This window comes from Glycine max, chromosome 11, assembly GCF_000004515.6.
Source record: "Glycine max cultivar Williams 82 chromosome 11, Glycine_max_v4.0, whole genome shotgun sequence".
In the NCBI taxonomy this organism is placed as follows: Eukaryota; Viridiplantae; Streptophyta; class Magnoliopsida; order Fabales; family Fabaceae; genus Glycine; species Glycine max.
The window spans coordinates 38,498,247-38,513,735 of record NC_038247.2 but is presented as its reverse complement, the minus strand read 5'-3'; the positions used below and the strand labels follow the sequence as shown (position 1 = coordinate 38,513,735).

Sequence of the window (15,489 nt, the reverse complement as noted above, 5' to 3'; positions counted from 1 at the left end):
GGAAATTATACTTAAAAAATTTATGTAATTATATCATATGTTTTTATAATACATGTATTACACATTTTTTTAATAAAATCCCATAAGTTCAAATATTTACAAAACTTTATTAACAAGCGTATTAATATCTTCAACTCCTTGCCTCCTCTCTTTAAATTCTATTAAAATTTCATGAAGTTATTTCATGTTTTTTTTTATGAGATGAAGTAATTTAACGTTAAGAAAAACATAATAGAATAAAGTGTTTAAAATTTTAGTTAACTTTATTTTCTTAATTAGTATAAAAATATTTTTTTATATAAGTAGTTTATTTATTTGTTTAATTTTCTGTCTTATTTAAATAAGGAGAAATATTTTTTCTCTATTCATTTTTCTGTTATTTCTATCTATTAAACAATGTATTCTATTTCACTTTTACAATTATACTTGTATTTGTTATATCATCGTGTGAATGTAAATCGTTTGGCACGGCCTTGTTACCGAATGTGTTGAGTTAAAATCTTAAGTAAATTAAATACTCGAAAGATAAGTTTATTGTCATAATTATCCAACAAGATTCGAGCGAAATTATTTTCATAAAATAGGTCTAAACCAAAAAAAAACTAGGTTTTATTATTTCTTTTTATTTTTCTCCTAATTTTAAAGATAGCATTTGTTGTAAAAAAAAATTAGAGATTCTTGTTTATCATGAAAACATTATTGTATTTTATCATACCAACAAGAGATGGGTTGAGACTGACCTCCACGATCTTGTACTGTCCTTAGTAGGTATCGTAGACGAAAAATTAAAGCGATATTAAAACGAAAAATAAGATCTTGAATTTGAATCTTATAGATGAAAAAAAATTAAAAAGAAAAATCAAATTAAAGATAATCAATCATCCCTGACTAAAATGAGTTTTGTGTCTAATCCAAAAAAAACTTGGATCAAAAAAGTGAAAATTTAAGCGATATTAATAAGTAATAACTTCTACTCTAACATGAAAATTAAACCTGAATCTCAAGTAATACATCGCTCAACCAGACAAGGGAGTGATCTATGGTTTTTAATATTTAGTTGAATATAAACTATTTTATGATAATTTTTAATAAGTTAATATCACTCTCAGAAATCAGAATACTTAAAAAAAATTTCCTGCTAGGAGCGTGATACGCTGACGAAACCCAAATCTTGGGCCAGCTTAGTTCATGGGACCGCGCCGTCGAAAGCCGAGCCGTTTACGAATGCACGCATAATATATTTTATATACAACCAATTAACAATTAATTAAGTACTTGTTAGGGTCTAACCTGAAGAAATATCACCGTCACTAAACGGTCGAAAAAACCGGAAGCACCGGTGAACCGAAAGTTGCATTTGGATTGAATTTGGGTTCATTTTCATTTGAAAGCTAACCGCAGTAGCAACCCATCACCTAACCCCAGTCAGATTCTAACCCCGGTTGGGTTTATATAAAGCGAGTGCAATTCAGAAACTCTACCGGGATGTGAAACTACTCATCACTCACTCCAAACCCACCACACCACCATTATTCATATCTCATTCTCTAACCTTTCACTATTCCCTCTCATTCACTCTCTAGCTAGTTTCCTCATCATCGTAGAAGAACCAATACTTGTACTCTCTCTTACTTTTTAACCATGTAGAATGATTCACCTAAGGAAAAATTAGTAGCTTCTTGTTGTGCTTTTTATTTTGTTTTGTTTTGTGTAGAGATAAATCTGTTTGGTATTGTTTTGTGTTTTATGAATTATTTGATGGGTGAAGAGGGAGAAGAAGTGGTGAGAAAGCAAGGACAAAGGGGTGTTGATGGAGATAAATGGTACTTGTATAGCTGCTTACAAGACTGTAAATATTGGTGCTGTAATTTAATACACGAGACTAGCAGTTCTTTTTCGATGGTTCCTTTTGAGTGAAAAAAACCTTGTCTTCTCATCAGCTTTCTTTGGAGAGATCTTAAAGACGACATTGACTGCTAACAACAATAAAGTGGATCAATCATTAAAGGCTTACTTCTTCTTCTTCTTCTTCTTCTTCTTCTTCTAACAACAATAAGATCCCATCTTTCCCACTCATGAAGAGACTTAACAGCTCAGATTCTTCCACTGCCCTCATGACAATTTTTCCATCATCATCAACAGGTGCTTAATTAATTCATTCACACTTTTTAAATATTGGTTTTTGTTTTTTAAAATTCAGACACAGATCCAAGATCCATGTTTTATGTTGGTTATACTAATAATGATGATGTCTGATTTAATTTGCATTGGTTTAGAGGAACATAGTCCGAGGAACAGCCACCACATGTATGGCAGGGAGTTCCGATCGATGTTGGACGGACTCGACGAGGAAGGGTGTGTTGAAGAACCGGGGCATCAATCTGAGAAGAAGCGTCGACTAAGTGTGGAACAAGTGAAGGCTTTGGAGAAGAACTTTGAGGTTGAAAACAAGCTTGAACCTGAGAGGAAGGTCAAGCTTGCCCAAGAACTTGGGTTGCAACCTAGACAAGTAGCCGTTTGGTTCCAAAACCGCCGAGCCAGATGGAAAACCAAACAATTGGAGAGAGATTATGGTGTCCTCAAAGCCAATTATGATGCTCTTAAGCTTAACTTTGGCACCCTCAATCAGGACAACGAAGCCTTACGAAAGCAGGTAGAATAATAATACAACATAGTATAATATTTAGAAGAATTGATTTTGAGTCTAATTAATTTTAAATTAAAAAGTATAGGTGAATTTTGAGTGAGAAAACAAACTTCATGCTGAATTTTCCTATTAATTTTTTTTCTGGGTCGTGCCTTTCAATCTAGAAACTATGCTCGATGGATTTAACCTCATGCTTGAAATGATCAGTAGTTTTCTAATTAAGAGCTTTCTTCTCTTAATCTAATTTCTTTTTAATAATAAAGAAAAACTTTTGTTGAGAAACGATTTATTTAACAAGAAAAATTTATATTTGATTATCTCTAAATTAAGTGTAAAACCGTGATCTAAAAAAAACTCAATCAACTCAATACTCTCATAGTGTATATAGTGTTAGTTGAGAGTGAGTGGATTTTGAAATTGGATTGTGTTTGCAGATAAAGGAATTGAAATCGAGGCTGCTGCAAGAAGAGAACACAGCAGGAAGCGGTGTTTCGGTGAAGGAAGAAGAGATAACAACGATGCCTGCAGACTCAGAAGAGAAAACGATGGAACAAAGTAAGAGTGACCCACCTTCTGAAACCTCGAACATTAATCCTAGTTCGGAGTCGTCGGAGGAGGACCACTTGAATTACGAATGTTTCAACAACAACAGCGACGACTGTGTCGTCGGAGGATCCGCCGCAGCATCGCTCTTGCAAGTGGACTTCATGAAAGACGGTTCTTCCGACAGCGACGGATCAAGCGCGATCTTGAACGAAGACACCATGTACTTGCCGTCTTCGATGAACTGTTTTCAGTTCCAGAAACCGTATCATCACGCGCAGTACGTGAAGACGGAGGAGCACAATTTCTTGAGCGCCGATGAGGCCTGCAATTTCTTCTCCGATGAACAAGCACCGACCCTGCAATGGTACTGTCCAGAACAGTGGAGCTGAGATAGAAGAAACATGGGAAAATTGGAAACCGCTTTCAGAAATTTTTGTTTAATATGTTGCACGGTTGTGTTGAACACAGCTCATTGAGGTAAAAGTTGTAAAAAAAGGTTGCCACTTGCCAACAGAGGCTGCTTGAAGGTAGAAAATGAAACACTGTGCAGAAGATAGAGTTACGAAAGAGAGAACAGAGATCAATGGCTGCATGGCGTGGGGTCGGAGATGAAGGATGACGATTAAGGTTAATTATTACTCTCGATCGTGGGTAATATCAATAATTATTCAATCGTAAAGCAAACCATGCTGTAAAAAACAAATTTCAATTCAAGTATAGAATAACGATGTAGTACTTTATCAAACAGAAAACGAAAAAAAAAATTATAAATCTGTTAAACAATATCCTTTTGCCTCACTGAACTCAGTTTACTAGTGTTTATGATTGATTATCCTTTTCCTGTAAAAGTATTTTTTTTTCACCAACAATTGCTACTAAACTGAATTTGAGTTGGAGGCAACATATGAGTTGTTTTTTAATGTTCATTTCCATTGACATTGTTTATTCATTAGTCGTGTCAAGTAAAAATATTTTTGTTATTAGTATATCATTCAAATAAAATTTATTTTATCAACATATTTTAAAAAAAAAATCAAACATAAATCATATTATACTAAACATTTTTTTTATCAAACTTGAGATTATAACATACTTTTATTTAAATTTATATTAGCAAACTTTAATTTAAACATGAATCTTGCCTCTAATTAAAGTTTAGGAGCAATTTATGCTAGAAACTCTAAAAATAGTGGATAGTCAACTTATATTAAGATAAAATTTGTGAAAGTATAAAATTTAAGGAAAAATTGTACACACAAAAAGGAATATAATTTACAAAATTTTATAAATTAGGTGATAAAATAGTGCAATTGTTTTTGTTTAATTTTAAAGACAATTTAACCGATTATTACAATTTTAGAAACTAAATTGATTCATAATTGGTAATTTGAGAGATTATTGTGCAACTTTATTTATTTTAAGAATTAGTTTAAATGACCATTATAATTTTAGGATTAGATTGATTCATAATATAAATATTTTTTCATGGGTCAGAGAGATCACATGTATCTCAAATCCATTAGGTTAAAAATTAATATTTTTCATAATGTATGAATATTATTAATTCAAGAAAATTTTACATAAAATAAGAATCAAATAAAATGACGAATTTTTCAATTAAATAAATCATTTTTATTTATGTGAATATAATGAAATCTTATATCATTACTTCAATCATTTGGGTTCATAATACATTAGTTTGAGGACTACTTTACTATTTTATCAATTTTAGGATCAATTAATATTTCTCTAAATAAAAAGGATCAATTAATATTCAATTTTTGTAAGCATCAATTAACTTTCAAGTTGCATATAAATTTAGAAAGTATTCACTCATTTATTAATGTTTCAAACGACGTCAAATGTAAATTTGTTCTACTTATTCTCTTCGTGTTTTAACTTATATTATGATCCTAGCCACCTTATTTTATTTCGTTTTATTAATTAAAAAATAAATACCACAACGTTAGATTCCCCAAGTATGTATTGATGTGGGTTTCCTGTATTAATTAAACTCTGTGTCTTTATTTGTACGAAGGAGTATAGTTGGTCCAAAACTGGAGTGTGGTCACCTAAACTTATCAACACAGCAGCAGCAACTCAATTTTTTTGTAGTCCATTTGCTCAGAATCTTGTCGAGTTTCAAGGTGCATGAATTTCGGGCAGCTTAGGCTCCGTTATTTATTTATTTATTTATTTATTGTTTTCTACATGTATACATTTCTTTTAGTAGTCTTATTTGGGAACCATTGGACCTTAAATGTTGTCACTTTTTTTTAGCAAAAATTTTAAACCTTAGTTCACTACTACATTAAATATAAGGAATTAACCTTTATCCGGAAGACTAAATTTCGTTGATTTAGCCTCTGTTAATTAATAGAAATATATATAAAAATACAAATGCATTAATCTTAACAAGTAATATTCTTACTCTAACAAGTATTTTTAAAGCGTTAATTAACTTTTTTTTTTAAAAAAACTCGAAAATTATTAGTATTGATATTTTGAATATACTTCATACCTGACGTTTAATAAAAATATTTTTTAAATCAATACATTAAAAACAATGAAACATTGATTGACACGACTTATATAAATATATTATTTCAGTATTCTATTTGTTTTATGTTTTTATATATTGATATTTAATAGAGATACTGAAATAAATTTATAATTATACTCTATTTTTTAATAATAATAACTGTAAATTTTTTTTATCACAATTAGTTATATTATCTAAAAATACGAAGAACATAATATGAAGGAAATAATATTTATGTACTTTATTTTAAATAAAAATAGTAAATAATACTCTTGAAATAGTATCAGTTAAAATTTATTACAATTTTTTTTATTAAAACATTATTAATTCAGTTTATTTACAGTATATTTTTAAGAACATTCCCTGATTCCCTCATCTGACTTACATCGATTAATAAGATCCTTCGCCAAATTCAATGCTTAAACGAAAAAGACAAAAGATGATTAAAGAGAACGTCCCTTAAAAGAAGTGCCAGATGATTTGATCCCGCATTAACGTGTCTGACAGGAGCCGCAGCTTTCTAGTGTTTCGTAACGTACGATTTAAGGTGTTTTTCTGTGTTTTATTTTAGTAATAAAATAAAATATTACTCCCGAAACTAAACCACTAAAAAAAAACACAAGGGACACCAAAATTTCCAATTTCGAGGATAGAAGGTATTTTTTGTTGGTTTTTTCTATATCAGCCATTGATTGCTGGCCACGTAGTTCCTTCTTTTCTTGCAAAAGCAAGTTGTCTTTCTTTTCTTATTTTATCTGTTTAATTTAAAAAAGGAAATGGAAAAAGTAAAGAAATAATTTTATTGTGGGCTTTGGCATCGGTTTCTTCTGATATCCGTTGCAGAATGCACATGGCGCTGTGCTAACTTTCTCGACCTTGCATAAGATAAGTGAAGTGCATGTTGTATTGTATATCTTGAACCGATTCATCATGCACGTGTACGGTGATTGCACGTATTACGTTCCTAAGGAATCAGCATTCTTGTTTTTACTTTTAGAGTAAAAATTATACTAATCCTCTCTTAGATTTATTTTAATTACATATGCGACTAGTGGAACCACCGTTGTTATTGGGCATAACGACTCAGCCATGAAGTTTATCAATAATTTCTTCATTTTTGTAGGAGAGTACCTCTAGTATGATGATGCCATAAAGTCTGATTAATAAGATTTTACTTTTCTATGGAGGAATCAACTTTTTGTAACTTCTGGGCTGTGTTGTTTTGAGAGTACTGTCCAAACATTAATTTATCAATGTTGATGCGTGATTACACACTTAAAAGATGGTGTTGATGAAAGATAATAATTATTTTGCTAATTAAATTGTATGATGTGGTCTTTTATTTATTGTTTCAATTTGTAGAAATTGGGAGTTGAGTTTGGATGCTTTAGGATTTCTAGATTTTCTTCCTCGGTTTGAACTTGTTCTTGCTACAATTTAATTTTTTTTTCTTCAATCCTTTTATTAAGTGCTCACAAAGAAGAAGAAAAGGGCAATTTAAACAAAAATGAATTCATTAAAAGACATGTGATGAGCACATGATATATTGGAGTTAGCTGACTAACCGTGTTAAGGGATTAAGGGGTGCGAGTGCAAGGAATAACAAAAGGTTAAAGAATTTTTTGTAAGGTAAAAAAAAAACGAAATATATGTGTAATTAGAATAGATATGAGAGTGTTACCGTAATTCATTCTTACTTTTATTTTATTTTGGATTTTGTTAATTACTATCTTTAGTGTATTGGTTAAAAATTAAATGAAAAAAATATTTATTACAAAAATAATAAGGGAATGCATAAAAAATTAATAAAAATTAAAATTTTACGTATTTCAATAAAAATATTTTTATTTTAATTTTTTAATCAATACTTTAATGACACCTATTACTATTTGTCTGTTAAATTTATATTGGAAAAGGTGTTGCAGCAATTTAAGTACCTACCAAACATACACTTAAATAGTTGGTTTGGTAGAGGATAAATTGGTAGAGGAAAAGAAATAAAAATAAGTTAGATTGTTAGTTAAAATATAGTTAGAAAAGAAATAATTTTATAAATGGTAAAATGAACAAGGCTAAAATGAACAAACAAACTAGTTTTAGAAAATTCAAAAATTAATTTTTTATGTACTATTAATATTAATATAAAATTTTAATATATACTTTTGTTAAAGAATTAAAAGTAATATTTTTTATTAAGAATTTTTGCAACACACTCTCCCAAGTAAATTAATCTTTTTATTTAATTTATTGATTTTTAATAAGTATATATTGTAATGATATTGGTTAAAAGAAATCTTTATTCTTTAGTTCTTGTGTCCTCTGGGTTGGATCATTACCTGAACTCCATGATTTAGCCTCTACACACCTTGTATTTGAGACTCAAGGATTGTGTGTCCTATAGATCAGGTAGTTCGATACCGATAACTTAGCTTGTATTCACTTTGTGCTCAAGGCTCAAAGTTCAATCTCATAATTAAGTATCAACGCACCTTGTGCTTGAGGCTTGAGGGTTGTGTACCCTCTGGGTCAAATTGTTATTTGATCCTTATACCCTAGCCTCTACGCACTCTGTGCTTGAGACTTGAGGGTTGTGTACCCTCTAGGTCAAATCATTATTTGATCCTCATACCTTAGCTTCTACGTGCTTTATGCTTGGGGTTCAAAGATTGTGTACCCTAAGGGTTGAATCGTTATTTGATCCTCATACGCAGTCTCTACGCACTTTGTGCTTGAGGCTCGATAGTTGTGTATTCTTTAGGTTGGAGTGTTATCCGATATGCATACATTAGCCTCTACGCACTTTGTGTTTAAGGTTAGGAATGGATCCACCTGTAGTGGTGTGGGGGCAATGGCCTCCACTAGATTTTTTTTACTTATATATGTATAATAAAAAAATCATACATGTAAAAAATAATTATTATTTCTATAAAATAATTTTTCAAAATAAATATAAAAAATTATAAGAAATAAAAAAGAAAGAATAAATTTATACTAATTTTATTATTATATCCTTTTTAATTTTTAAATTTAATTACTATTTTTGTCCTTTGATTTATTTTTTAAGTTCAATTTAGTTTATGTAATTTTAAAAGGTTTAATGAGATTCTTTATTTTTTTTAAACGACTTCATTTTTATCTCCTTTTTCTTCCAGCATTTTTTGTTAAAAAAAATGAGATCAAATCAAACCGATTTTAAAAATTAAAAACCTAATGAGAAATTAAAAAAATAAAGAAATTAAATTAAACCTTTTGAAAATAAGACTTAAATATATTTTTATTCCCTAATATATATATATATATATTTTACATCTAGGGACTAAAAATTAATGGATCAAATCAATTTACTAAATTATAAGGACTAAAATTTTAAGCCAAAATCATTTCAATTCACGAGTTACATGTAATATATTGTAAATTGTTGTTACTCTATAAACACATAGAATTTGATCTCTTGTCCTAATAATCTTTTCTACTTATAATACCGGAATTGAAAACCTTACTTTAAAAAGCCCAATTGAGACTAATCACATAACGGCTCTTTCTAGAAGTTTTATAAAAAAAAATATTCTTATTTTGATATGGAAGGTAACAAAGAAATAACGTAAACGGTGACATGATGAGGGCAGAAGCACTACCTTTAGGATGGCTATGAGAACTGAGTGTGAGCTCAACAGGTCCTCCAACTTGGAGAGGTGGGACCTCAGCGTCCGTCAGATTACGTTAAATTTTGTAATTATCATTACGATAATGATGTAATATGGAACTGGGGATGTTTGTTAGCACTTAGCAGGCCATCTATAGAAAACAAAACAAAACATGGACTCGTTCCAAGCTTCTGCAATTTCAATTGCTTTTGCACACTCTCTTTTAGAAAATAGACTATATATATATATTATTACATGCAACTGCAAATCAAAGGATATAACCTTATTCGCAACACGTTGGATTTATGCAGTAATGTCTGTAGGATTGATCATCTCACAATATATTCTTAAAAACAGACGAGAAATGTAATTAAACATCAAATCAAATCAAAGATTTATTCCATAATTGGCCAAATAATGAAAACTTGTAAAAATATTTAAAAAGGTCTTAATTATTTACTATGTTTGCAATTGCAGGAGTAACTATAGGTGCGGTACCACCGAAGCAAAAGCATTATTAAAAGAAAGAAAGAATGTGTGGGTCCTCTCTTGGATGCCGTATATTGGTAGAGCCATGTGATATGGGTCCCTTACCATTGAATACATGGAATGGAACATGTCAAATTCAAACGGGTCAGCATCACGTAGAAATTGAACATTTTTTCTGTTTTTGTTTGGACACACCGAATAAACTTGATCACTTCTATGTGCGCAGATACAAATATCTGTTCTACTCCCCAAATTGTATATTGCCACCTTCGAAATAAAGCATATATAGTCCATCAATACCTTTCATTTTTTTAACTGGGGGTCGTATGGAAATGGAATCAAATTTATATTTCACATTTCTTACAGATTCGCAACTCGAAACACCATATAATTAATATCGTATAATTGTTTCCTCTTTCCCTCATTTCAAGTGCTTCACGTTGTTTGTTTATATATTTTTCATATCCTGGCCACTTGCTGTATGTTTTATATTATTGCCACTTTTGCTAACCCTCTCCATTTGCAGAATTAATTATCACCACTACACTTCTATCACTTTTCCTTCTTATTTTGGGCTTTTCCGGGCAGGTTACACCTAAGGTAGCATGCTCCACTTTGTTCTCACCACAAAATATAACATTACCACAAGTTCCGTACTTAATTTGTTTTTATTTAGGAGTGCCTTTGCTAATTAGACATTAGTTTATTTAATTAATTAATTTAAAGGTTTATTCAATTAAATTAAAAAGTTTACTTCACTGATCACGTAATATTTTTTAAAATACTAAATTAAAAAGTTTATTTGAATACTTCAATTAAATTTTTGAATTGAGATTTGGTCTTTGATTCAGTTTCTAAATAGTGAATGAATTTATTCAGTTGCAAAGTCGTTTGCTAAAGATTTTTTTTTTTTAGAAAACTTTGAAAATGCTAATTGGTTACTGATTCGGTAGCAAATTAATTATTAGCTACTAAAACTATTACATCACAATTATGGTCGCTAAAATAAAGATTTTTCCAATTTGTTCATTCACAGACAATCGAGTTTTTAAGGCAAAATATACAAAGTAAATTAGCCGGCCAGGCGAGGAAAGAGAGAGACTCACTCTTCAAGGTCAGTATTCAAAATTATAATACAAATGTAAAAACACTATATGTTAAAGAAATATTTACCTTTTATATATTTATTTTATCGAGTTTATATAAAAATATAAAAAGTATTTAATAATAAACTTTGTAAGTAATAAAAAATATTTAAAACGATGAATTAAATGATATTTATCCATGCACTACTACTATTCAATTATTCATTTACAGTACCTTAATTTGAAATACTACGTATTCAATAGCTTCGTTTTTCATTAATAACTATAAATCATTCAAGATATAGGTGCATGCATGTATAGGTACGGCTTGAGAATATTATAAGTTTTTCTTTATTAATAAATTCTATATAATTTTAGAATTGTTGAATTCATCGACTATGAGACACGATGAATGGATTATATAGTTGATGAAGGTATTATTGAAATAGGTAATGATGGAGGAACTAGGACGTAGGGGGTTGAGGTTATTAAGAAATAAGAAAATGATTGCCAAAGCTTCTTTTTAGTGTCCATTGTCCACCATATTCGTACGAATCTCTGCGTCCTTTATATATACAAGAATTGATGCTCAATCATGATTCATGAACAAGATCATGAGTGACGAAGAGAGGAGTGCGTGCACACTTTGATTATAGCACTGTTGTATTGAGTAATTGTGTAATTGTATTATTGTTGTAATGCCCTCCTTTTCCTTTTCTTTTTTTAGCTTGGTGTGTCAACCAAGAAATTTTTACGTCGGAGAAGATTTATAATAATATATTTCTCCCCCGGAAACCTAATGAAACATAAGATTATACTTATTTTATCTATTTCCTTCACTAATTGGTAGACATATATTTAGATAAATAGTAAGATATTAGATATGTCTTGGCTAAATGTTGTTGTGGCTATTATGTAACGAATATGACTAATGCTAACCTATATAAAGTATCAATTTCTTTCTGGGCCCGGGAGTGGTTGCTTGTGATGTGCACTTTAATGCTCATTATGTGAGTTGCTTCAAGATTAAATGCTGATATGCACTAGTCGTAATCTTTGTACTGCAGCCATATATATATATATATATATATATATATATATATATATATATATATATATATATATATATATATATATATATATATATATAATGACAATGTCAATTAATTATAAATTACGGAAAATTACCAAACCAACATAGGTATATGAACACTGACTAATCTCGTCAATAAACTAGCTTATTAATTAGGGATCTGAAAATAGTTTATCTAGTGGAAGATTACTTTATATAGAGAAAGAATCAAAACATACTAGCACATAAAGAGAAAATTTAGGGAACAGCTTCATTTCTGATCTCGTGCCAAAATTAAATAATTTTGTCTCAGTGTTTCACTGCAAGATAATGCATATATTAGATGTTTTCTCAACATGCTTCAAGTGTTTCAAAATACAAGTCAATTCTTAAAAAAAGAAAAAGATAAATAATTATTTTTGTCTTTGTAATTAATTGACAAATCTATTTTTGAAAAATAAAAATATAAAATTTAATTTTTAAAAATATAAAAAATAGGATAAATATATAGAGCCATTAACTTCTATCCGTCATTATAAATTCATGACAACTATAAAGTTTTTGAAGAATACATTACAAGAGTGAAGAGCGTGTTAGAGAATGTGTCCATTACACACATTTCTCCCTAAAATCACGTCAAATGGGGGTAATGCATGTACATGAAGCATCATTTTGTCTATTCTGAAAATTTATTTTTATCACAAACATTTACTTGTGTTCTATATAAATCAATCTCTATTACTTAGTTAACAGTGTAAGAGTCTATTTGGCAGCGAAAAATAAAATAAAGTGGATGAAAATATATTGAGAGAAATGAAGAAGAGAGAAATATATAAAAAAAAAAATAGGGAGATATTTTGAGTTGTTTTGTTTGTGAGAAATAAAAGAAAATAATATTATGAGGTCGCTTGGTTTGGATAGGACATAGGAAAGAAGAAAAATTAGATTATAAATTGAAATATTATGTTACTTTGATATACATGAAAAAAAGATTATACATTAATAATTTAAAAATTTTTATACCATTATTCAATCACAACATCATTAGTAGTTAATTTTATTAAAAATATAAACAGAAGAATTTGAACCGATAACTTGTTGTCTTTCTTATTTTCTTTTATTATTTCCTAATTACTGGATTAATTTTATATTTCCTTTATTAGATGTTTATCAACGCAAGTGGCTGGGAGGTGTGATAAGGACAGTAGGAATGGATTAGGAAAGAAGGAAGCAAGCAGACGCCATTGTTGATGTTGATTACAAATCATGAAAGCGACGAACATACTTGACCCTCAGTGTTTAATTCTTCACTCTTACCTCTCCATCATGCTCATGCTGCCAGACTTTTTGGACCACTTCTTGTTCAACTGCTGCCTGTGATAAGTAATGCGCCATCTCAAAGAGAATCTTGGATTGCTTAACTATAATCAACTCTTTCTTCTCAGGTCTCAATTATATTTTTGTCAATCACAAAGTTTAAATTCGAGACTTGATTCAATAGTTTACTTTCAATCATACTAATGGTGTTCCTTGATTAGGTTGAAAAAAAAAATATTGATTCGTTTAAATAATTATGTTGTTTTTATCCCAGCTCTCGTTTACCCTGTGATCTCTCAATTGTGAATCAGAAAATTGTAACGCAGTAGCTTAAAAAAATTAAATATAGTTAGGATGGAATGTCTGAACTCGTGTGGAGTATTTTCGGTTCTTTCCATCCAACAACAGCAAACACCATTTTTTGCGATTAATATGGACTTGTTGCAGTCAGAAATATTCTGAGACAGGATCTATGGCCACTCCAGTGCTTCAATATATATCAGTCCTGATTTTATTGAAATAAAAACAAAACAGGGTCTAGACCAAATATTGTAATGTAATTTGTGGATATATTACTCATCACTTCAGATCCTCGATCTGTGGGGATCTGAATATATGTATTAAAAATGAACTAGGTGATCATTGTATATGAATGCAAAATATATAAATGAAACGGGAAAAAATCTCAGTCTGACTAAATATATAAGCAACAAATACGTGCGTTCCACATTTTTAACAACAAGATGTTGGGATATTCATACCACAACGTTCTATGTCTATTGCCATTTTATCGACCTTCAAAATATAACTAGAGAAAATAGCACTAAGTTTCTAGTATTCAAATTGAAAGCATGACATTCAATATTGGAACATACACATTTTTTTTTTATATTGCTTACTGTTTAATGGTGCATGTATGCTATATATAAGTAATCTCGAGCTGTGTATCATGTATTTGCTACGGTGTACAAAAAAATATTTATTAGTAGGAATAAATAATTAAATATTTCTTTCAATTCAAATTTTAAACTTTTCTATCTTTCTTTTCCTTTTCTCGTCACCGTACCAAATGTGCCGTAAGGCAGTGTACAAAATTTTGCAATAGTAAGAATATTTATTCATGTCATAGGTAAATTTTGAGATTAGACAAGGAAAAGAAATTCATAAACTAAATTTCCATGATCTTAGGTTTCATTTCAAAAGCTTGAATTGAATATGGACTTTTAATCAACTTCCCATAAGGAGCATCAAGTTCATAGTTAGCTTAACTCAAACACTACTCTTAAATTTTTTAATATGAATTTAATATGAACCTTGTTAGTTTGATCTCTTGCAAAACACTTATGAAAAGTAGACGTATATCTCGTTTTAAAATTTTAAATTGAATATGATTTTTTGATCCAATTTACATGAAGCTAGTTACTAACTCAATTCAAATCGATAAAATGAAATATATGATGTAGACTTTAATTTCTAAATACAAATTAAATTTGAGTCTTCTATTCCAATTCCCTCATAAGCTAATTTAGGTTTAACATGTAAAAATCCAAACAAATTAAAATTTCACTAGACTTATACAATTTTAAAAGCATAAATTAAATTTAGACTTTTTGATTGGATCCATCATACCTCACAATCCTTAACAAATACACGATTGGCTATGTTCAAACCCATTCAGATGTAAGTCTTTGACTTTAAACTTTATGCAAAATTAAATTTGAGTTTTTTAACCCAATTTGATCAAGGCATGACATGGGCTTAGCATGTAAAAAGCTAAACATTCTCGTTTTTGTTATGTTTTGTTCTTGTTCTAAATTAGATCTAGATTCTCTCGTCACATTTCATGCGAAGAGTATCACATCTATTTAGTAAACTAAAAAAAGTTATAAGTTTAACAATAAATTTTTAATATGGAAATAAAAAAACTACAAATTAAAAACTAAAATATTTTATTTTTAAAAATTTAAAAACTTTAAATTAAAAATCACCCAAACGTAACCTAAACATTTTACTACGAGTTTTTTTTCTTCAGAAAAAAAAATTGATATCGATATACAATGAAGCTTTCTTGATCTTTCCCCATTTTAATATTTTTTTGTCAAAGTTTTTGTTTTTTTATTATTTAATTTTGTTTTGATTGGAACCCA

General features: G+C 29.4%; 1 protein-coding gene and 1 long non-coding RNA gene across 2 annotated transcripts; both read left to right on the top strand.

The window, feature by feature from the left end:
- Positions 1 to 1,477: 1,477 nt before the first annotated feature.
- Positions 1,478 to 3,976, top strand: LOC100781155 (homeobox-leucine zipper protein ATHB-6). Its single transcript, XM_041006942.1, has 4 exons — positions 1,478 to 1,618; positions 1,769 to 2,142; positions 2,277 to 2,653; positions 3,082 to 3,976. The coding sequence occupies exons 2-4, from the start codon at positions 2,076 to 2,078 to the stop codon at positions 3,580 to 3,582; spliced, it is 945 nt and encodes a 314-aa protein (XP_040862876.1). The 5' UTR covers positions 1,478 to 1,618; positions 1,769 to 2,075; the 3' UTR covers positions 3,583 to 3,976.
- Positions 3,977 to 10,144: 6,168 nt separating this feature from the next.
- Positions 10,145 to 14,064, top strand: LOC106795144 (uncharacterized). The gene is made up of 3 exons (XR_001383387.3): positions 10,145 to 10,468; positions 10,905 to 10,982; positions 13,189 to 14,064. It is a non-coding gene; the product is annotated as an uncharacterized lncRNA (long non-coding RNA).
- The last annotated feature ends 1,425 nt before the right edge of the window (positions 14,065 to 15,489 follow it).